The sequence below is a fragment of the Vigna unguiculata genome, chromosome 4 (assembly GCF_004118075.2).
Source record: "Vigna unguiculata cultivar IT97K-499-35 chromosome 4, ASM411807v1, whole genome shotgun sequence".
Classification (NCBI taxonomy): domain Eukaryota; kingdom Viridiplantae; phylum Streptophyta; class Magnoliopsida; order Fabales; family Fabaceae; genus Vigna; species Vigna unguiculata.
Window position 1 is genome coordinate 24,765,253 of NC_040282.1, and position 22,576 is coordinate 24,787,828.

General features: G+C 35.1%; 1 protein-coding gene across 1 annotated transcript; it reads left to right on the plus strand.

Annotated features, from left to right (window-relative positions):
• The first annotated feature begins 706 nt into the window (after positions 1 to 706).
• LOC114180245 (V-type proton ATPase subunit C-like) lies at positions 707 to 6,638 on the plus strand. Its single transcript, XM_028066532.1, has 11 exons — positions 707 to 1,021; positions 1,115 to 1,183; positions 1,377 to 1,504; positions 1,588 to 1,687; positions 3,932 to 3,999; positions 4,092 to 4,233; positions 4,442 to 4,558; positions 4,668 to 4,793; positions 5,154 to 5,237; positions 5,327 to 5,406; positions 6,208 to 6,638. The coding sequence occupies exons 1-11, from the start codon at positions 908 to 910 to the stop codon at positions 6,308 to 6,310; spliced, it is 1,131 nt and encodes a 376-aa protein (XP_027922333.1). The 5' UTR covers positions 707 to 907; the 3' UTR covers positions 6,311 to 6,638.
• The last annotated feature ends 15,938 nt before the right edge of the window (positions 6,639 to 22,576 follow it).

The following is a 22,576-nucleotide window of genomic DNA, read 5'->3' on the forward strand; positions in this document are numbered from 1 at the left end:
TAATTATAAAGATTTAAACATAATTATAGGAGAATCATTTCTAATTGGCTTAGTTAGTAGAGAATAATATATCAGGTACGAATGCTCATGGCGTCGAAAAAAATGCCTTTTCGATATGTAGACGATAATATGACTATTACCCATTTCAGCAATATGGCTCCTCCCGTAACTGCCGAAGCATTGCTCATGGATTTGACGAGAGCAAGGTTTTGCGGTCTCTAACCCCACTCCTTTCACTGATTGACAACTACACCGGTAGTGGCGCCCAAAGTGCATCTAATTTTTATTTATTTATTTTAATTTTAAATTTAAATATATTTTAATTTTTAATCTATAGTTTTTAAAATTTGTAGGTTAAACGCATACGGAGGAAAGAAAGACTTAAAAAGAATTTATTTATATACGATAGATGTACTATACATTTCGTTTTGTTTAATAAGTATACTAGAATTCATTCATATATAGTATACTAGAATTCATTCATATACGATATACGCTATACGTATACTTGATATTGATGTGATTTACTGATATACTCGATACTTACGTGTACAAGCTCTTTGAGAATTGATTACAAAAATGAATAAGAAAGTGAAAAAATATTTGTTACCCTTTACGTAATTTTCATTTTTATTAAATCAAATAATTAAAAATTTATTTTGTACTTCCATGTGTTAAAAATTTCCCCTGTTTCCAGTTGTTTCCGTTTTCATCCCTTTCTTCCCCAAAACAACCATTCATGCAATCACGCCCAACTAGAAAACAAAATCTAATTGCACGTTAAAACTATGTGTGCGTGAAGAAGCACGATCTATTTCCAATTTCCATCAACCCACACAGACAAACAAACACGGTCTTTCTCTCTGTATATTTCATTTCTCCGCGTGATCAGAGAAAGAAAGGTCGAATGGCGACGAGGTACTGGGTAGTGTCTCTCCCCGTTCAGAATTCCGCATCCACTCTGTGGAACAAATTGCAGGAAGAAATCTCAAAACACTCCTTCGACACCCCTCTTTACAGAGTACATTCTCTTTTGTTTTTCCCCTCAACGCTTCATATTATATAACCAACTACCGTCTCTTATTTTCTTCTCATTTTCTCTTCTAATTCGCAGTTCAACATTCCTAATCTCCGCGTCGGAACCCTAGACTCTCTCCTCTCTCTCAGCGACGATCTCGTTAAGGTGCGTAAAATTCTCCATCACACCAACAAATTTTCACTCGTTTCGCCTGTTCACGGGTTCCGTTGCAATCGTAGATATTGAGGAAAAAATTACGGAGGAATGTTGTTACGTTGTGGCACGGCTCCGGATTTCTTAGAGATCATTAATTGTTTGTTTGTTCACTGAGCTAGATCTGTTTTGTGTGTGTGTGCAGTCGAACAACTTCGTGGAGGGAGTGTCACACAAGATCAGGCGACAGATTGATGATCTGGAGAGAGTGTCGGGCGCGGTGACCAGTACTTTGACGGTGGATGGAGTCCCTGTTGATTCGTACTTGACGAGGTTTGTTGGACTGGAAACTGTGATCTGTTTCTGATGATTTGTTGTTGTGTGATGAGGATTTGGTGGTTCTGTGGTTGGTGCAGGTTTGTTTGGGATGAAGCCAGGTACCCGACTATGTCGCCGTTGAAGGAGACTGTGGATGGGATTCATGGTCAGGTGGCAAAGATTGAGGATGATCTCAAGGTTATTCATATTTCTAAGGCAGATTTGGTCATAATTTGATTTTGTTGTGTGATAGCCGATTGCGCAGACTACTTTTTTACAGTGATGTATATATATCCTGTGGTAATTTAGTGGTCTTGCTTCGATTGGTTCTTTTTCTTGTGTCTTTCGCATTCTTCATGTTTTTTATTCAGTTTCTCTTCTAGTTATTGGAACAGCTTTGTTATTTAAGTAATGCCAGATGTTCCTATGGCTGATGACAATTTGATGATGGTATATAGAGATTTCAGAGAGGTTGGGTGAGTGTAACAAAAGGATTTTCAGGCAATCAAACATGATTGGCAAAGCTGATCTTTTTTGTATTTCTATTCCTGTTCCATCCCTTAATGGCATGTTTGGCATTATTGTGCTCTGGAGTAACTTCTTTCAGTGGTGTTTTATTTAGAGATTAGTGTTTGTTGTTTGGTTTTGTGCCTTGTTTGATTACCGGGTGTGTTGGGCAAGCAAATACAACATGTTGACAATAAGGGAGGTTATAGGTTTATTAAATGAGGAAGTTTAAAAACAGAGACTAAGAATGCAGTTGGAAGGTAGTTTTTACAGCTAAGAGTTTGTTATCAAATAGGATCAATTTATAGGAAGGTTAGAAGGAAAAGAAGACGGTTTTTGAGTTTTAAGAGTTTTGTAACTGGAATAATTCAATGGAAAGGAGAGTTTGAAATTCTTCAGTAACCTTTGATGCCGATATATGTTGTACAAGATCATGTTACTATTTGAATATAGAGATTTAACATCACTCACTTGCTATCTTGTGTGGTTAAAACATTTTCTTAAAAAACTGAAATTTTTGTGAAATTCAACAAATTAGAATTTATTGTGATTATGAAGCACTACATTTCTTCCACCTCTGTGTTTTATGATAGGACCAAATATCATTGAAATTAATTGTCATTTTATTTTGTAAAAGTTGTTCTCTAAGCAAATTTGTGCCAAGTTTGTTGGCTCTATTTTTCAACTGTGGTAGATATTTTGATAAAATCCTTGATTGGACCTCATATTCAAATTGTATAATTCAAAGTTCCTTTTCTCATTTTTCTCAAAGTTATGGAGTTTTCCCAATTGCATAGTCAATGTCAAGTAATGCCTTTCTTGGATTGAAACTTTTCAATTCCCAACTAATGCTTCAGCCTCCCAAGAGTTTTTATCTAAAGCTATTTTTCTAAATGTTGACTCAATTTGTTCATTCCAATCATCACCAATGACATTGACAATTATATCATCTACAGATACACTAAGAATATAGTCTCTACCCCTGAGGTGGGGTGTTTGATAATTGAAGTGCTGTCTCCTTGACTTTGTTTGTATCCTGAGGTTTTCATGACTTTATTGATTCACTCAAACCACACCGGGGGAGCTTTTTCCAAAGCCATGTAAAGCTTTTTTTAACTTGCAAATACAATTGGCAGCAACTCTATATACTGGAGGAACATCCATGTTGATTTCCTCCTCAGGATCCCCATGCTTGAAAGCATTCTTCTCATCACACTGTTAGAGAAAAACTATCCAAGTAACCATGCATTTGAGTGAAACCCTTAGAAATGTAGTCAATCTTTCATATTTTAAGGACATAGATTCCCATTTTGTACACTGTAGACTGAATTAAACTTAAGGGTCTATCTTTCTGATCAAAAAAGAAGGCTCTCTATCTACCATATGAAATTTTTTTGATCATACAATTTCAGTGGCTTTTGCTAAAGTTGTTCCATTCTTGAAAAAAATAAAATAAAAGAAAGAACGACATTGTTAATTGCTGATGAACAATGTAAAATAAAGAAAGTTTAAATATTTTTTTAGTTACTGAACTCAAACAAATTGAAATTCGTTCCTGTGTGAAACTTTGATACTTTTTGGTCCTCAAACTTTAAAATGAATGAATATAGTCCTTTTAACCCAATTATATTAAACTTTTTTTGACGTGTCAAACTTGTTTTCCAAAGTGAGAACGTGTTAAACGGTGTAAAAAACTCAAGTACTAGCATGAAATGCATTTTACTCGTCAAAAAAATTTAACATAATTAGATAAAGAATTATTTCCATTAATTTTTAAGTTTGGTAACCTAAATGTAGCAAAGTTTCGGACAGGGACAAGTTCCAATATCGTGTTAAAATTCAGGGACTAAAACATGTTTAACCCAATAGAGAATCCCCATTTTACACTCTGTTGATTAAATTTTCTGTTTTGTCCTTAACTCTTTTTTTCTGCAGGTTCGTGTTTCTGAGTATAACAATATTCGCAGTCAGCTTAATACCATCAATAGAAAGCAAGCTGGAAGGTGTGAATGTTGTTTATTGGCCGATCATGACTTTTTTATTTAATACTGTTATATTTCTTATCTGACTTGAATGCGCTTTTTGCTTGTTTTAGCTTAGCTGTGCGTGATCTTTCCAACTTGGTAAAACCTGAGGATATTATAACATCAGAAAATTTAACTACCCTTCTTGCTATTGTTCCAAAGTATTCACAGAAGGATTGGCTCTCAAGCTATGAAACGTTGACCAACTATGTGGTAAGAGTTGCCATATTTGCTCATATACTCTGCTGCTACTTAGCCAAGATTATATGAGTGATGATTCACTATATATTTTACCCAATTAATATAAAAAAATCTCTGAAATTTAAATAAATAGTCTAACCATGTTTAACTCTGGAATATTCCTGAATACAAGCTTTTTGCCTTGGTTTATTTTTAATTCTGATTAAAATAAGTATTTTAGGTTCCCAGGTCTTCCAACAAGTTGTATGAAGATAACGAATATGCTCTTTATAATGTAACACTATTCAGTCGTGTTGCAGACAATTTTAGAACTAGTGCACGAGAAAAAGGGTTCCAAGTAAGTATATTTTCTCAAGTTGCGAATACTGTCTTCAGTTTTAGAAGATTGGTAAAATTCATATTCTTTTTAGATTTACATCCAGTAACTTGTTTATGGACTACTTCAGATTCGTGACTTCGAATACAGTCCTGAATCACACGAGAGTCGCAAGCAAGAGTTAGAGAAATTGATAGAAGACCAGGAAAGATTGAGGGCCTCTCTGTTACAGTGGTGTTATACTAGTTATGGAGAGGTATTATTCTTTATTTATCACATCATTTAATTTGTACAATATATGTCCAAAATATTACAATGCACAATTTTCAGGTCGCAGGAAGAAACTGAGCAGATTATGAAATCAGTTATTATCAATTACTTGACTATCTTCAATTTACATTCTGAATTTCTTATATGTTGATGATGCCTTTTAGCGGCCCCTTAATTTTTAGAGTAAAAATTCTACTTTTTTGTTTACTTTTGAAAATTCTGTTGTTTTCAGTTCTCAGTATCTTAAAATATTAATAAGTTTTGTGATCTCACTCTTGTGCTTGCCCTGTTATCATAAATGATGTGATTTCTGATTTGACGTTTTTAATTGTTTTATTTACTGAAGGTTTTCAGCTCCTGGATGCACTTTTGTGCAGTACGTGTATTTACTGAGAGCATTCTGAGATATGGTCTTCCACCATCTTTCTTGGTTAGATATACTCTATACAACACCTTTCAGTTTCGCTTTTTTCCCTCCAAATATTTTATCACTGACCATCGGTTTTTGTGGTCATCCAGGCATGTGTTTTAGCTCCATCAGTCAAATCTGAGAAGAAAGTACGCTCTATCCTTGAAGGGTTGAGCGATAGCACAAACAGGTAATGGACTTATTTCTGTCTCTGTGGCTTAAAATAGATATACTTAATTTTATACGCTACCAAGATTGACTCGTATTGATTCAAAAGAAAATAAGATGCCTAAGAAAATTGCTTTTTTTATTTTGGCGAGTTTGTCACTAAATGGGTGTTGGTCAGTGTCTTAGTTTACGGTTTCGTGCATCTTTCACATAAAATTTGGTAAATGCATTAGAAACTCAGCAAGTTTCAATTATTTGGTGATTCCTTAATCAATTATCATTGACTAATTTCAAAATTACTTGAGATGTTGACACTTGGCACCCTTCAGTACCAGATGAAAAAGAGATAGTAAGCAAACGAAATTTGTTAAAGTCCTGTGATTTTCTCTCCAAAATATCCAATGCTCCTTTTTTTAAAGAAGCATCAATTACAGTGTTCACGTCATTACACCATACTACCACATACTCTATGTTTAATTGCCTTCAATTACTGTTGGCAATGCAACCCATTATTATAGCTGTCTTGCTTTTACTATTACTATTATTATAATTATTATTAGTAGTGCTATCTTTTAATTCTACTTCTAGCCGTGCGGTATGAGGGTGGTATACTAGCATTATGATAAAACATGCTCATAAATTCAATCATTAATTCCTATGACATACTTCAGCAGAACTTGCATCCACCATATAGATTTGATCCACAAGACCATTTTTATAGTTCTATTATTTATCTATAATATAGTTTTTTTTTTTTTTTTTTTTTTTTTTTTTTAATGTTACATGCTCATATTGCTATTGTTCCTTTCATATTTACGTGCAGTGGTTACTGGAAGACCGAGGATGATGGGGTTGGGATGGCTGGTCTTGTAGCAGGTGATGCTGATGCCCATCCTTATGTCTCTTTCACTATCAATCTTATTTGAGCGCACCCAGAAGGGAGCCCTGTCTTCTTTCAGGGTCAGGAAGGATTCCTTTGTACATTAGGGTCATGTTCCATTCTTTTTATTTTTTTATATATATAATATATAATTTGAGCGCATTCAAGTTTCCAGAAGGATCTCTGGTGAATTTAAGTGTAGTCTTATGGTACCAAGTTTTGATCATTAATTTGTATTGAGTTATTTCATTATGTTTTCTCGTCTGTGATCATGTAATTGAAGTTACAGTCTTTGTATTTCTTGGTAATATCTATAAAATACTACATAATACTTTGATTGTATCTTGAGATTTATATATATCCATTTGTTTATACTTTTGGATTTGAGCTGATTTAAACTAATCTGTGCGGACGGTCAACTCCTTTTTAGATCAAGTTTATATTTTTTAAAGTGAGATACACTTTAGAGGGGAAGATATTGATAGAATTATGTATTACAATCTAAAATTTGAGATTATAATTAAGTATGTTTTTATAAAATAGTTAAACAACTCTGAATTTGAAACTTATTATGAAAGAAATCAAGAACTATCTTTTGATAACATGGTATCATATTATTTATACTAAATTTTATTTTCTAATACAATAGAAGTTAACTTATTCCCACAATTATTGTTTTCTTTAACAAACTTAATTTGTTTACATATATCTCTAAAATTAAGAAAAATTATTGAACAAATAAACAAGAAATTTCTTTTGAAAAAATGGGTCCAATAAAGATTAATCTCGCTTATGTATATCTATGGGGAAAACATAAGAAAATCTAACGAATAATAAATTGGATGAATAGGGTAACGAAGAAGATAAATCATGCAAAGTAGACCATAAGACAATGGACTAGACGCCTATGTGAGTATTATAAAAGTCCTGGAATGAGGGGATATAAATTGCATAGAGTAGATGCTAAGTGTAATTACACTCAGCAGACGAAGTCATAGACGAAGGCAATAGAAAACAACAAAATGACTTGGTTAGACGATGGAAAAGGAAATTGAGTTGAGTAGACGATTTAGGTGGATAATTGTAGTAGATGTGGGGAGAGTAGACGATGAGTTAAATGAAGGAGTTCACATTGCATTAAGAAAAGTATATGATATGTAAGGCAAAAGTAGATATTTGCAAATTAGAACTGGACTAACAAGTTATTGAGGATGAGTTGGAGTAGATTGAACATGTTTTAATACTGTAGAGTAAATAAAAACGATTACTTGACTTGGGAGATGGTTAATTAGTCATTAAAAAGGTTAAGACTAGATAAAGACTATTTTTTGAACTAATCTGGATATCTTATTACCACCTTTCTTCTCTTTAAAGTTCATATCTTTCTCATTTCCTGTAGCTTCTTTCTAAAATCCTGAGTGAGTTGGTATCTTAATAGAAAACCTAGAGTGATTTTCATGATTGTGGTGAAGAGAGTTTTCTATTTGTCTGCGTGGTGTTGGAAGTGTAGTAAGTTTATTCTCCATTTTTTTTTGGTTCAGATTAAGTGATAAGCATGTGGGTGTTTAACCTTTGAGTCTAAGATAAAAGCTTTATAGTTTTTGGAAGAAGGAGTACTCAACTTTCTAATCTGAGTTTTGTTTTGTGTAGAGTAAAAGGTGCAAGCCTTAAGGGTGACATAGGAAAGAAAGTAAAGAAAAATCTTATAGGTAAGGGAAGCTAATTTCGGAATGGTTTTTCTATCATGTGGTGTGATACTTCTGATTGGAATATGGTGTGAGCGTCTGAAGATGATGTCGTCTAACGGATGCTAAACAAGGGTATTGTTTACCTTGAGTATCAGATGTTATTCCAAAAGAGCCTAGTATGATATTGGAAGCATCGTAGTGAGGCCAAAATTATGTGAATGAGCCATGAGGCTGGAATATACGAAGGTGCACATATTTGTGCATGTGAAAAGCTAGTTGAGTTGAAGCCACACACACACACACAAGTGCGCACATGCAAACGCACACAGACATGCACACGTAGACACACACACACGAGAGAGAGAGAAAGGGAGAGAGAGAGAAAGAGAGAGAGAGAGAGACAGAGAGAGAGATAAATCTTTGTGTATCCAGTATAATGTCTGAAGTGTGTGTGCATGGTAGGTGTATTGAATGTGAGCCAGAGTAATGAGATCATTCAAACTCTACTTGTTATTGGAATCAAGTAGAACAAGGTAATTAGGGATGAGAGTTGATGGAGACTTCAAGAAGACATACATGATTTTGACAAGGGATAATGGTTCTATGGTCTGAAGAAGCTAACCTTGTTGGTTAAGGTAGTGTGGTTTAGTCATGGTATGGAAAATAATCACATCTTGCAAACGCTGCTCTTAAGAGCTTATGGTACCATGGGAGATTAATGTTGTTATAAGGTGGTTGTATTCTCTTGTTGAGTGTAGTATCTCACAGTGACTAAATTTAAATACATGAAATCTTCTGAAAGTAGATCATGGCATGATGTAGTGAATGTGTGGGTGAATGTTAAAGATTTGTAATGTGTGTGAATTATGGGAAAACTAGATAATTTTCTTATTATAGGTGTGCTTTATTTTCACTAGCTTACCCTTGCAATTGTTTGTGGTTTTTTTACAGTGTTATGATTGTGGGCTTATGCTACACAAGAGCATAGGATAGGTGATGGCTTATTCCTGTCTCCATTGAAGCTTGCATGAAGAATGGAGGTTCCATTGATGGTGTTGGATGCTGAAGCATGAAGGAAAGAAGCTTAAGGTGTTTGGTTTGGTGTAGGTGAAAGGATTCTTAAGAGAGGTGAAGCCAACTCCTAAGGAAGAAGACTAGAATAAACTAGAGAAGAGTTTACTCTAAGGTGAGCTCAAAAGAGATTTGTGCATAAATTTGGGCAGCAATTAATTACTCAATTTCAAGCTCAAAAATACATCTACTAAGCCTTCTATTTATAGGCTAAAATGAGACCAAAGAGTCTCCAAAAAGTGGAGGAAAAAAAGAGTCTAGAAAGTTGAACTTTGGAGCAAAAAAGAAGCATGTGGGAGGTGTGACTTGCCACCTAAACAAGTCACACTTTTCTTGCCATGGGAAGCTAACTTTCATCCTTGGAGAGCAAGTTTGAGAAGCTTCTAGGATTCTCTAAAGTAGATGCACTACTCTCGGTCCATTTAGCCCAATTCCCCTTTTTGGTCCAAAATTACTTCTAAAGCCCAATTTCCTCTAAGACCCAATACATGGTCCATAGAAAACCCTATTCTACTGGGTTCAAAATACAAAGCCCAAAATAAAATCCTAATCTAGTATTTACAAGCAAAGAGTCCTAGGCTAAGTCTTCACATCTCACATCTTCCTTGGCCTATGTGAAGTTTATCTTGGACCTTGCATGAGCATTTGTGACCCATTCCTCTTGTATTCTCCTAGTCATGGCTCTTGTTATAGGTCCTTTGGCTAGAGGCATCTCATTATCCCCTCCCTCTTGAGAAGGATTTGTCCTCATATTTGTAGTCTCTACCTCATCATCTGTACCACATGCAAAAGGTATAAAGTCAGCAACATTAAAGGTGGCATGCACATCATAGCCCTCAGGCAACTCTAGTCTATACGCATTATCATTGACTCTTTTCAGCACTTTAAAGGGACCATCACCTCGAGGGCTAAGTTTAGACTTCCTTTGCTTAGGAAATCTATCTTTTTTAAGGGGTAGCCATACCCAATCCCCTTCTTCAAAAATCATTTCCCTCTTCCCCTTATTGTTGTACTTAGCATACCGCTCTGTTTGTTGCTGGATTTGTCTTTTAATCCTCTCATGCATTTTCTTAACAAAATCAGATTTTGCCACTTGATAATGTTAATTTTTACCATTATCCAAGCTATATTTCATTCGTAAAACCATCTCTTCCAAAGCTTTTAACCTACTTAATCCTCAATTTTACCTTACTTTTGTAAATAAATACATTTTGGGTTACATTGATCTAAATATACCACTAATCCCCATTTTTGTGTCCTTTTTGTAGATGGGAAGCTTTGTTCCAAAAATCCAAACTAATGAGTGACCCGGAATAGCAAAGAGAAGAAGAAAAATGTCAACAGGAAGCGCCTGGCGACGTGAAACCAGCGCCAGGCAGAACAAACCGCCAGCCACGCGCCAGCCAAGCGCCAGACAGGTGCTACTGTTAGTCACCGCCTAGCGGCACTTGGTCATCGCCGGGTGGTAGCGGGAAGACTTGCCCCCTATTTGGTGGCTTGTGCCTGGCGGTGAGATCCTTCCGCCAGGTGCCAGTGTTCGCTGATGTGGTAAGTTGGCTCTTTTTCTTCTGTTTTCGCGAGGGGAAAACTGATCTTTGGCATTTTTGGAGGCACGAAGAACACATTTGGAGAGCTTGGAGGAGTGCTAGGGCTTGTGGGAACAGCTCCATCTTCCTCTTTGTATCTCTTTCTCTTCCATCTCTTCCATTTTTAAGCTTGAGCTCTCTATGGCAATGGAGAGCTAAACCCATTTTTGTTGGGGTTAGATGTTGCCACGAAACTCTTGTGTAAATTCAAATGTTTTGATTATATATATGACTCTTTCATTAATTGCTAGTCTTCTTATTTCTTCACTTAAAGCTTGCATTGATTTAGCCATCTCTTGCATGATTTTTGGTTCATTGGGTGTGGAAATATCTTTTGAAACCTAAATTCGGAATAAGAAAACTCAATGGAGCTTGTACCTAGGAATGAGGCTTGACCCATTGGTCGTCTTAAACCTTTGTGCATAAAGCAAATTTGCTTATTAAGAGTTCAAGGAATTGGCTTTTAATAAGGAAATTTAGGCTCAATCTATTAAGGAATTAGGGTTTGAGTAATATTGTGGGTTGGCATTAGCATATTAATGAAGAGGATGTTAAATTGTAGTTGCATGAGAGCATAATTGGTGAATTCTAACCCCGGCAATATCAAGTCATATCATTTCTAATCTTTTCCATTCACTAAATGCCTTTAACTTCCAAAGTTCAATTTTAATTATTTATGCAAAGTTTAATTTCATACATTAAAACTCAAAATATGGATTTATTCATTAGTTTAAATTAGTCATTAATTACGCAATTAATTAGTATACACGAGTCTCTTGGGAAACGATATCCCGGTCTTACCGGTTACTACTTGCGCGACTTGGTACACTTGCCAAAGTCTTAACACCACCCTTTCTTTATGAATAAAATCAACAGATGTAGGAAGTGGTAGCAAGTCCATGGGAGTGAGAGGATTAAACCATAAACAATTTCAAATGGAGAGATTTTAGTAGCCTATGAACTACTCTATTGTAGACAAACTCAATATAGGGAAGGCATTCATCCCAAGATTTGTGGTTTCCTTTCAAAATTGCCCTTAGCATAGTAGACAGAGACCTATTAACAACTTCAGTTTGCCCATCAATTTGTGGGTGACATGAAGTAAAGAAATTAAGCTTAGTTCCTAGCCTTAACCAAAGTGTTTTCCAAAAGTGGCTAAGGAACTTAGTGTCTCTATCAGAAACTATAGTGCGTGGTATACCATGAAGCTTGACCACATCTCTAAAGAAAAGCCTAGCAATGTTGCTAGCATCATCAACTTTGTGACATGGTATAAAATGTGTCATTTTTCTTAAACGATCTACCACCACAAAAATATAATCAAAACCCCTTTATGTTCTTGGAAGTCCCAAGGGGCTGAAGCAACAGGCAAGGGGGTCTATAATCCATGGGACATTGTCTTAGACTTGGATTGCAAATATGAAATACATTTTATTACAATGCCTTTAGACATCCTTCCTCATATGGGGCCAAAAGAATTTTTCTTTCAAAAGACCTAGGGTTTTCTTGGACAAGGAGTTTTCTTTGTGAGCATTGGGGAATACAAATTTTTCCTTCTTTAAACAAATACCCTTCATTCACATAGAAACCTCCTTGAGGTCTTTCCATACACTCAGCATAAGTATTGGAAAACTCAGAATCTTGAACATACATTTCTGGAATGTGATCAAATCTAAGAATTTGGGCTCCCAATTTTGGAAACAGGGTGTGCCTTCTAGACAAGGCATCAGCCACCACATTACTTTTTTCCTTCTTGTACTTTATCACATCTATCTTGACAAGCTCATTGAGGGGTGAAGCCAAAGTAGAGAAGTTAGGAATGAATCTTCTATAAAAGCTTGCCAAACCATGGAAGCTCCTAACTTCTCCAACACTTGTAGGAGTAGGCCATTCTTGGATGGCCTTTATTTTTGTAGGGTCAACATGGACCCCATTTTTGTTCACAAAAAAACCTAAGAAAACTACACTATCTACATAGAAAGTACATTTCTCTTTATTAGCAAACAAACTATTTACCCTAAGGATGGTAAGGATAGACCTCAGATGGTCTATGTGCTCATGTAAGCTCTTGCTATAGATCAAGATATCATCAAAATAGACAACCACAAACTTTCCTATGCACTCTCTAAGGACATGATTCATCAGGCTCATGAATGTGCTAGGTGTATTAGTAAGCCCAAAGGGCATCACCAACCACTCATATAGTCCAAATTTGGTCTTAAAAGCGATTTTTCACTCATCACCTTCTTTGATTCTTATTTGGTGATAACCACTCTTTAGATAAATTTTAGAAAAATGAGGGACCCATGCAACTCATCAAGCATGTCATCAAGCCTAGGGATTGGATGCCTATATTTGATGGTGATGTTATTTATAGCCCTACAATCACAACACATTCTCCACTTTCCATCCTTTTTAGGCACTAACAAAACGGGCACAACACAAGGACTAAGGCTCTTTTGAACCCAACCCGTCTCCAACAACTCTTGCACTTGAGACTTTATCTCCTTTGTTTCTTGAGGATTTGTCCTATAGGTTGGTTTATTTGGAAGACTTGCCCCAGGCACTAAATCTATTTGATGCTTAATTCCTCTAAAAGGAGGAAGCCCAATTGGCCTTTCCTTAGGGAATATATCCTAAAACTCTTTCAAAATATTTTCAATTTTAGGAGGTAGACTCTTAAGTTCAAGAAATGTGGCAGTGCATGTGAGTGTTCCTTTACACAACAAGAGGCATGAAGGTTGTTCATCATTGAGAACTTGGTTCAAAGATTTTATAGTCAAAATGTTCTCATGTTGAATGACCTTGGGAGAAGGAACACTAATCTCTCCCACCTCAGATTCATCTTTAGTTACTTTTTGAGAGAGATGGAGGACATTTTTTAATCCTCTTTTATCTTCTTTTCCAACTTCTTTCTCATTTGGATTTAATCCTCTACCACTTGGGATGGTGATAAAGGATGTAAGACAAATTTTCTATCCTTGTGAGTGAAGGTGATTTCATTGGTAAAACCATTATGCATGGTTTTCTTGTCAAATTGCCAAGGTCTTCCTAATAAAACATGGCAAGCTTCCATAGGTACTACACAACATAGAATACTATCTTCATATTTCCCTATGGATAGCTTGACCTTCACTTGATGTCGGACTGTCAAATCGTCACTTTCATTAAGTCAATGAAGTTTGTAAGGTTTTGGATGGGGAATGATAGTCAAAGCCAACTTATCAACCAACCTTGTACTACAACAGTTGCAACATGAACCACTATCAACAATGAGAGAACAAGTGTGTTCTAAAATTTTACATCTTGTATGAAAGATGTTCTCTCTTTGTGTTGGCTCTTTTGGAATGGGTTGGTTGCTAAGAAGTCTTCTAATCATTACAAGGTCTCCTTCACAAGGATAGGCAATTTCCTTAGACTCATCATTAGACTCCTCACTAGAAGTCTCACTATCACTTTCTTGCTCATCTTGGCTACTATAGTGGTCAACACCCCTTAAGATCATGGTCTTTTTGGTGGGGCATTGAGATGCAACATCACCTCTACCAAGACACTTGAAACATTTTATTTCACTAGTGCGAGTGTGTGTAGATGTTCCTTCCCTTGGTTTCTCCTTTTCCTTGAAACTTTTGGAGGGTTCCTCTTTGACTTGCTTACCCTCCCTTTTGAATTCTCTCTTGGTATAAGAGTTAGACTAGTCATTTCGAAAATTTTACCTTAGAATTTGTTGCTCTACCTTTATGCAAAGTTGAACCAAGTCGTTTAAGTCTTGGTAGGGCAACAATTCTACTCTATCTCTTATCTCAAGACTTAAGCCACTAAGAAACCTTGCAATGGTGGTGTCCTCAGACTCCCTAATCCCAACCCTCATCATATATAACTCCATCTTTTGTCTATATTTTTCCACTTTTATTTTATTGTGATGGAGTCTTTGGAGCTTATCCATTAGCTCTCTATGATAGTAGGAGGGAATATGTCTTCTCTTAAGGGCTCCTTTGAGGTCATTCCAATATTTGACCTTGAGACTTTGATTGATTCTCCTATCTCTTTTGAGGGCAATCCACCAATATATAGCATTGCTTGGAAGCTAAGGGTAGCTAAGGGTACTTTCCTCTCCTCACTTATTTGATGACAAGCAAAGAGTTGCTCAACCTTCATTTCCCGATCAAGATAAGCTTCAACATCATCTTTCCCATAAAAGTGAGGGAGGTCTATTCTAATGGCTCTTGGTTTCCTAGGCTCTCTTCTTTCTCTTCTTAGAGGAGGAGGAGGTTGATAGAAGTTGTTAACTAGTCTCTACTATCTTCTTCTACATAGTGTGTGACTAGTGTTGGAATGTGGGAGTACAAGTGTTGACTCCTATTACCCATCCTCTCATGCAACCTTTCCATATTTCTTGTTACCCTCCTCTCTTCATCTAAAAGTTGATCAAACCTATCTCTTTCTTGTTTTTCCCTTTCCGTTGCAATTGTTTCATCTTCCTTCCAACGTAGTAGTGCTCTCAAATCAAAGGTAATTTGTTTCAAACTTATTTCTTCTTCATTTGAAGCACCCATACATTGAGAAGGAGGTTGAGACATTTTTTTAAGATTTTAGAAGACTTTGGTCTTTTAAAGAAAATTTCAAAGAAGAAGTAGATAGCAAAAGCTTTTAGTTCTCCTCCAGGAAAGAGAGGTGAATCACTTAGATTGCTTACATACCAAGTCTTTCCTAGCCAAGTGAACTTGAAACTTTTGTTCAAAACTTCTTAAATTAAATTAATTCAAAGACTAAGTTGACACACACTAAACTATCAAACAAGAAAATTAAAAACAAGAAAGATTATAAGCTATATGTGGCCTAAGTTTTGGTAGAAGTAGAAGGCACTTGGAACCTTCAACCTTCACCACTAAAAGCACTTCACTAATGTATAGAAGAGGTTCTAGTTAGGAGATGGAATTGAGTACCTAAGACTCCCCCAAGACACCTAACTAGGCCATGAACACAAGAAGGAAAACATTACAATTTTACAACTCAATTTGAATACAATAAAAGTGCACAAAATGTAAAAGGTCTTCTTGACTTTGTCTTCTTGGCTTGGTCCTCACAAGTGTTTCACTCTTGATCTCACCAAAGAGGATTCTCTTTCAGGACTAGGTACTCCACCTCCTAGGATGCTACCTTAGGAAAGTTAGATCACCTCCAAAAAGAAGTATGCACTAAGTATAGAAACCAAACAAAAAGAGGTCAAGAAATAAAGAAAGAAAAGCACAAAATTATAATTGCTAAACCAAAAGTGAATAATGTCATTACAAACTCAAAGGATTACCAAAGAAATGACAAACTAGAAACAAGGTAAAGAAACAAGATAAACACTCAAATGAATTACCTAATGAATGACACTAGAATGGATGAAAAACAACCAAAATAAGCTACAAAACTGCATTGAAATTTGATTTTTCACTCACTGCCAGTCCAAAAACGTGAATTCAAGCCTCTACTTCAGCTATTTTTTATTTTTTTATTTCTCAACATTTTTCAATGATTTTTTTTTCTCTTTTTCGTCTATGTCTTAGCTAAAAGAGGCAAAAATCAAATTTGGATTTGCACCAGCCAATGTTTTATGATAAGTCAAATACATAGAGTGTGTAGTTGGATAGAAACTGGAACAATAGTAAAATGCAACAAAATAATGCTCTCAAACTCAAATGATGGTAGTGATTTTAGTGTACTTCTTTTGCCATTTTCTTTTGATCTTTTCTTTTGATTCTTTTTGACACTTTCTTGTATTCTTTTTGTGCTTTTTTTCTTTCTTTTTGTAGCTCTTACAACAGCTAGTTTCCAGCAAGCACAAAGAAAATTCCCACTAGACATTAAGATAACTAAGGTTATCTAGATGTGAAGGTTCATTTCCAAGGCTCCAAGAGAGAAGAGAGTGTTCATTTTTTAAGGATTAAAAACTGTACTCAAATCTGAAATAGAATTCAACAGCACATCACCAACAAATTCAAAGCAAATTAAAAGCTAAACAAGGAATTAATGACATATATGGACTAAACATGACTCCAGACAAAACATATGGATCTTAAAATCAAAATAAACTTAAGAACAACAGAATAAACCGAAAAAAACATCAATTACTCAATTAAAATGAAAAGTAAGTGGTAGAAACCAAATAGAACACCTAAAGCACACAAGGATGGTTCAACATGAAGCAAATGAAGATGAACAAAAGTAAAAAAGACATGAATACTCAAAATAAAAGGAACAAAAACAGCAAGACAAGTAGAAGAAGAGATGAACAACACGAAATTGAAAGAAAAATGGAGAAGAAGCACTTAACTCACTAAAACTGAGAGTAACCAAGGCTCATGATACCACATGGCTTCTTCTTGTCTGCATTGAAGCTTGCATGAAGAATGGAGGCTCCATTGATGGTGTTGGATGCGGAAGCATGAAGGAAAGAAGCTTAAGGTTTTTGGTTTGGTGTAGGTGAAAGGATTCTTAAGAGAGGTGAGGCCAACTCCTAAGGAAGAATACTAGAGTAAACTAGAGAAAAGTTTACTCTAAGGTGAGCTCAAAAGATATTTGTGCACACATTTGGGCAGCAATTCATTACTCAATTTCAAGCTCAAAAATACATCTCCTAAGCCTTTTATTTATAGGCTAAAATGAGACCAAGGAGTCTCCAAAAAGTGGAGGGAAAAAGGAGTCTAGAAAGTTGAATTTTTTAGCCAAAAAGGAGCATGTGGGAGGTGTGACTTGCCACCTAATCAAGTCACACTTTTCTTGCAATGGAAAACTAACTCTCATCCTTGGAGAGCAAGTTTGAGAAGCCTTTAGGCTTCTCTAAAGTAGATGCACTACTCTCGGCCCATTTAGCCCAACTCTCCTTTTTGATCCAAAATTACTTCTAAAGCCCAATTTCTTCTGAGGCCCAATATGTAACACCCCAATTTTGAGATTTCACGGAAAGTTAGAAAATTATCACGTTTAGTTGGAAAGGATTATCATTGAAAATGTACTAATAAAAAAACTTTTAATTTAATTTAAATTACATATTTCAAACGTCACTTTGTCAAAATAAATTCAAATAACAATTGCGAACAAAAGAAAATTACATAGTTTTTAGTATGTGACTTAAAACAACTAAATATTATATAAACTTCTGAGTCCACCCCAGCCTCTTGTCAATCTACTCCATGCCAAAATTATCTGCAGTATCATCTGCTCCTGTATAACACACACGTTATACGATCATCGCACATACAACAAACACATAAACAAACAAATAGGGGTAAGCTAACCATAAACAATTATATATAAAAGAATTTCGTAAATAAAACACGACAAATAATATTCAACATCTCATTCAAGTAACACTTAAGCATTAAGATCACAATCAAACTTTATTTTGAACACACAACCCCCAACATCCAAACAACCATATCAATGCTTAATTGTTCATCTTTAGAGTGTTTTTCATCTGATGGGCTTTATTGGGCCACTATTCTGAATTTGGACTAATTTCACATTATTTGGCCTAATTTTTGTTTTTAATTATTGTTAGGTATTTGGGTGAAGCCATTTTGGAGCTTGGACATCAATATTCAGTTGAAGAGAGTCATCACATCATTTCCATGTCATTTCTACGTCAGCAGAGTGAATGAGCCAACATTAGAGGCCCAGGAGTGACATTTTTGTAATTCTGAGTGACAGAGTGACAATTTTGTAAATATGAGTGGCAGAGTGGATGTGACCACGAGAATTAGGTCTCCTTCCATGCTAGCAGCCGCAACTTCATCTTCTACATTCTCTCCAACCACCATTTTCGTTCTCCAAGCTTCCATGGAGGTGCCCCTTGCGATTTATCACGTTTTTTACTAGTTTTTACCGTTTTTATGCACATTTGATAGCACCCATTAAGGGTTTTATGTTTTGAATTCGTTTTCTATCTTGGGCAGCTCGTTTTGTGGGTTTTATAGACTTGGAACAACACCCATTAATGTGGTTTTCATGTTTATATATCACAACATCATTTTACATTCCATTGAAGCTTTGAAATCTCTCTTTTTGCTCTTAAATTGCGTTTTCAGAATTCATAGGATAGGGTTTTTGAGTTTGATGTTCTGTTTCAGATTCGAAGTGGTTGATTTTTCCATTTTCCATGTCTAGCTAAGTTTTTCGTATTGGTTCCTTGAAGAAACTGAATTGAAACCATGCGGTTGATGTTTTGCAGTGCACTCCAATTCCTATTTTCTCTTCATCCTATTCAATTTTGTAGCTTTGAATGAAATGGAATTTGTGATGCTTAATCATGGGTCCATGTTTTCCACAATTTCAGAACCCTTGTCATGCTTAGTGAGTTCGGGTTCTGCCACAGTTGCTTAATTTTTGTGTGTGTGAAATTGAAAGAAGGATGTGTGCTATGCTTAATGACATAATGAAGCTGTGTTAATTTTCGCATAGTTGATTAATTCGGATTTCATGAGAAATTAGATAAGATAATTGATTTAGTAACCTGTGATTGGTGGATTTTCAGTGGAATCAAGGAATCAATACATTTTGAATTCTGTGTTTAATTAAGTTTTGCTATTTCTATTAGAATTTAGCAATTTTGTGTGAATCTGCCAAACCCCCCCTTTGTGTTATTGTTGTGTTCATTTGGAAATTGAAGCTTTGAATGAAAATATTGGTCGATGAGAGACGACTTGGTTCACTTTCATATACTGCATTTTATCTGATTTAATTTGGTGGGGTACGGCCTCTATCACTTTCCATTTTGAAACTCCCTACCCTGATCACTTCTTAAAGAAACAATTTTAGAACTCTTTTCATTTTCCAAAACCTTGGCAAACTTCTTAAATGCATGGAATGTATCATTCTTGGAAGCTAAAAATAGTGTCCATGTGAATCTAGAATAATCATAAAAAATTACCAATGCATAGAAGTTTCCACCAAGACTCTTGGTTCGTGAAGGTCCAAATAGATCCATGTGAAGCAATTCCAAAGGCCTTTCAGTTCAAACAAAATTTTTAGGTTAGAAAGAAACCTTAGTTTTCTTTCCCTTTTGGCATGCTTCACATACTTTATCCTTCTTAAACATGAGTTTTAGAAAACCTTTAACTAGCTATTTTCTATTCAATCGATTCAAGTGATGCATATGTATATAACCATGTATCATCATATTTTGTAAGAAGACATTATATGTTATTTGATGCATGATGCAGATTAAACAATTAAATGTTATTGACTCTTTTCCCAACTTGCTTGTGACTCCATTTTCAAGTATTTTTCCTTTGTTGTTATCTCCATAAGTCACGAAACCTTCATCCTTTAACTTCAACTTTGCAAATTTGGATTTGTCACCTATCATGTGCCTTGAACATCCATTATCTAAGTACCACAAGTCCTTCTTTTCGTGTTTTATGACCTGTAAAATAAATTAATATTACATGGTACCCTTTGATAGGTTGGTTCCAATATGGTTACACCTTTCTTGATCTATTTGGGATTCATTTCATAAATTATTTAGGAACATCATGTTTTCTTGCATAGCAGTTCTTATAAACATGGCCTTTCTTCATACAATAATTGCAAGAAAAGAACAACATATCATCTGGCTTACTTTTGGAAAAGAAACTAGAAAACTTCTTAGCTTTCTTTTCAAAAATAGGGTTGTAACCTAGTCCAGTCTTTCCAAAAACACAATTTTGAGAGTCAAGAACAACTTCTAGGTTTGCTTTCCCTTTTGTCAATTTTCCAAAACAATGTAGTTTTCACAATGTTTTGTAGCCAATTGATTTTTGCAACAGGTTAAATTTTTGTAATTCATGTCTAGGTTTTAGAAATTAGTTTTTAAATCGGTTAATTTTGATTCCAGTTGATAACTCTGTTTTCTAGCTAGTTGTTTAATCCTTTTGATCGATTGTTTATGACAGTAATTTTGTTAGCTTCATTATGCAATTCTTCAAAGTCATGCAACAATTTATTATAGTCGTTCTTGTCTTTTGATGACAGAGAACTTACTTGGCTTGATGAAGATTACTCATATCCAACCATGAGGCACACGTTTGCTTCTTCACTTTCATCTTGTGATAAGCTACTTGTTAAATCATCACTGTCTTTCCAAGCATGTAGGCACGACTTTCCTTAGGCTTTTTCTCCTTTTTCCTATCACCATTCTTCTATTTCTCTTTGTTACTGTTTGGACATTCAATTTTGATATGTCCTTGTTTTCCACAATTATAACAAGAGAAACTAGGAGTGTTACTTGAATCATTTTGTTTGGAATTGTACCTCTTTTGATTACCTTTGTTGCCTTTCATCTCGAGATATTGTCCAAACCTTTTAATTAGTATATTCAAGTTCTCATTTATTTTGATTCAGCCATCTCCTCCTCGAGTTCATCACTCTTTTTGGTGTTAGTCTTCAAGGCTATAGTTTTCACCTTTTTGTCACTTGACTCTTGTTCATTTAGCCTTTGCATCTCAATTTCATGTTCCCTTAGCTCACCAAAACAATGCAATTGTGGTCATAGTGAATAAATCCTTTGATTACAAGATAGTCGTAACCTTAGGTTGTCAACTCCTATCAAGACACTTTAGCCCTTTGATGTTTTGCTCTTCTTTATCAAACTGCTTTCCCAAGCCTATAAGATGATTGACAATATGTGTGAATCTCTTTTGCACTTCAGTTATTGATTCTCCTTGTTGCATCTTGAGCAGCTCATATTCTTGGATCAAGGCATGTTTCCTTACTCTCTTCACATCATTTGTTCACTCATGAATAACTTCAAGCTCATTCCACATGTCTTTTGCACTTTTGCATTGAGAGACTCTAAAGAACTCGTTTATGTTCAATGAAGAGGTGAGGATACTCTTGGCTGTATTCACATCATTTGTTCCCTCATGAGTAACTTCAAGCACATCCCACATGTCTTTTGCACTTTTGCATTAAGAGACATTAAAGAACTCATCTATGTTCAATGAAGAAGTGAGGATATTCTTGGTTGTCCAATCATATTAAGCACGCTTTCTCTCCTCCTTTATCCATAGATTCCATGGCTTTTCAACCTGCTTGTTATCAACAACATGTTTAGGAGTGTAAGGTCCATTCACAATTGCATCCTAAATACCTTGGTCGATTGATTCAATGAAAATTTTCATTCTAATTTTCCAAAACTAATAGTTAATACCACTAAACATAGGTGGCCCATGTATGAAGCACCTTCTGCAAAAGGAAGCTTATTTTCAGCCATTTCAAAATAAATTTAGGATTAAACTTAAATAACTTTCAAGAACCTTGCTTTTAATACCAATTGTAAGTATTTAGATGGTAAGTTTAGCCAAGAAGACGGGGGGATGATTTGACTTTATAAAATTTTGTTTCCTTTTTGAAAACCTAAAACCCTTTTTTTATTGAATCAAACTGACCACAAAATTAGAAAGCAAGTATTGTGGGAGTGTACACTTTTAACTGATTAAAATAAAAAAACAACAAATTAATTTGTTCATACAAATGATTCAACTAATTAAAATATGAAATTAATTAGCTAATATTGTAGGAAATTATGCAGAAACGCGAAATGCACAAAACTCACTCAAACAACATGCTTTCTCAATTAAGATACATTCCAATGTTTATATCCAACTTAGTTATATTACTAGATAACGTAAAAATACATGCACACTTAACAAAGATTGGTTTAGCTGATTTTCTTGAGATTTAAATGATGAACAAGATATGGGAAAGAAGTTCACACAAACAATTTTATACTAGTTCACTCAATAACTGAGCTACATCCAATTTATCAAGACAACTTAAGCCTGATCATGCACTAAATGAAAAGTTTTACACAATTTATTACACTTTTGATTAAAGCAAAAACACCAAGATTCTTGAATCAACAAGAATCTGATCCCCAACACTATAAGAATCTCACTTACAGACTTGGAATCACAACAGGAATAGTATAGAAGCATAAGA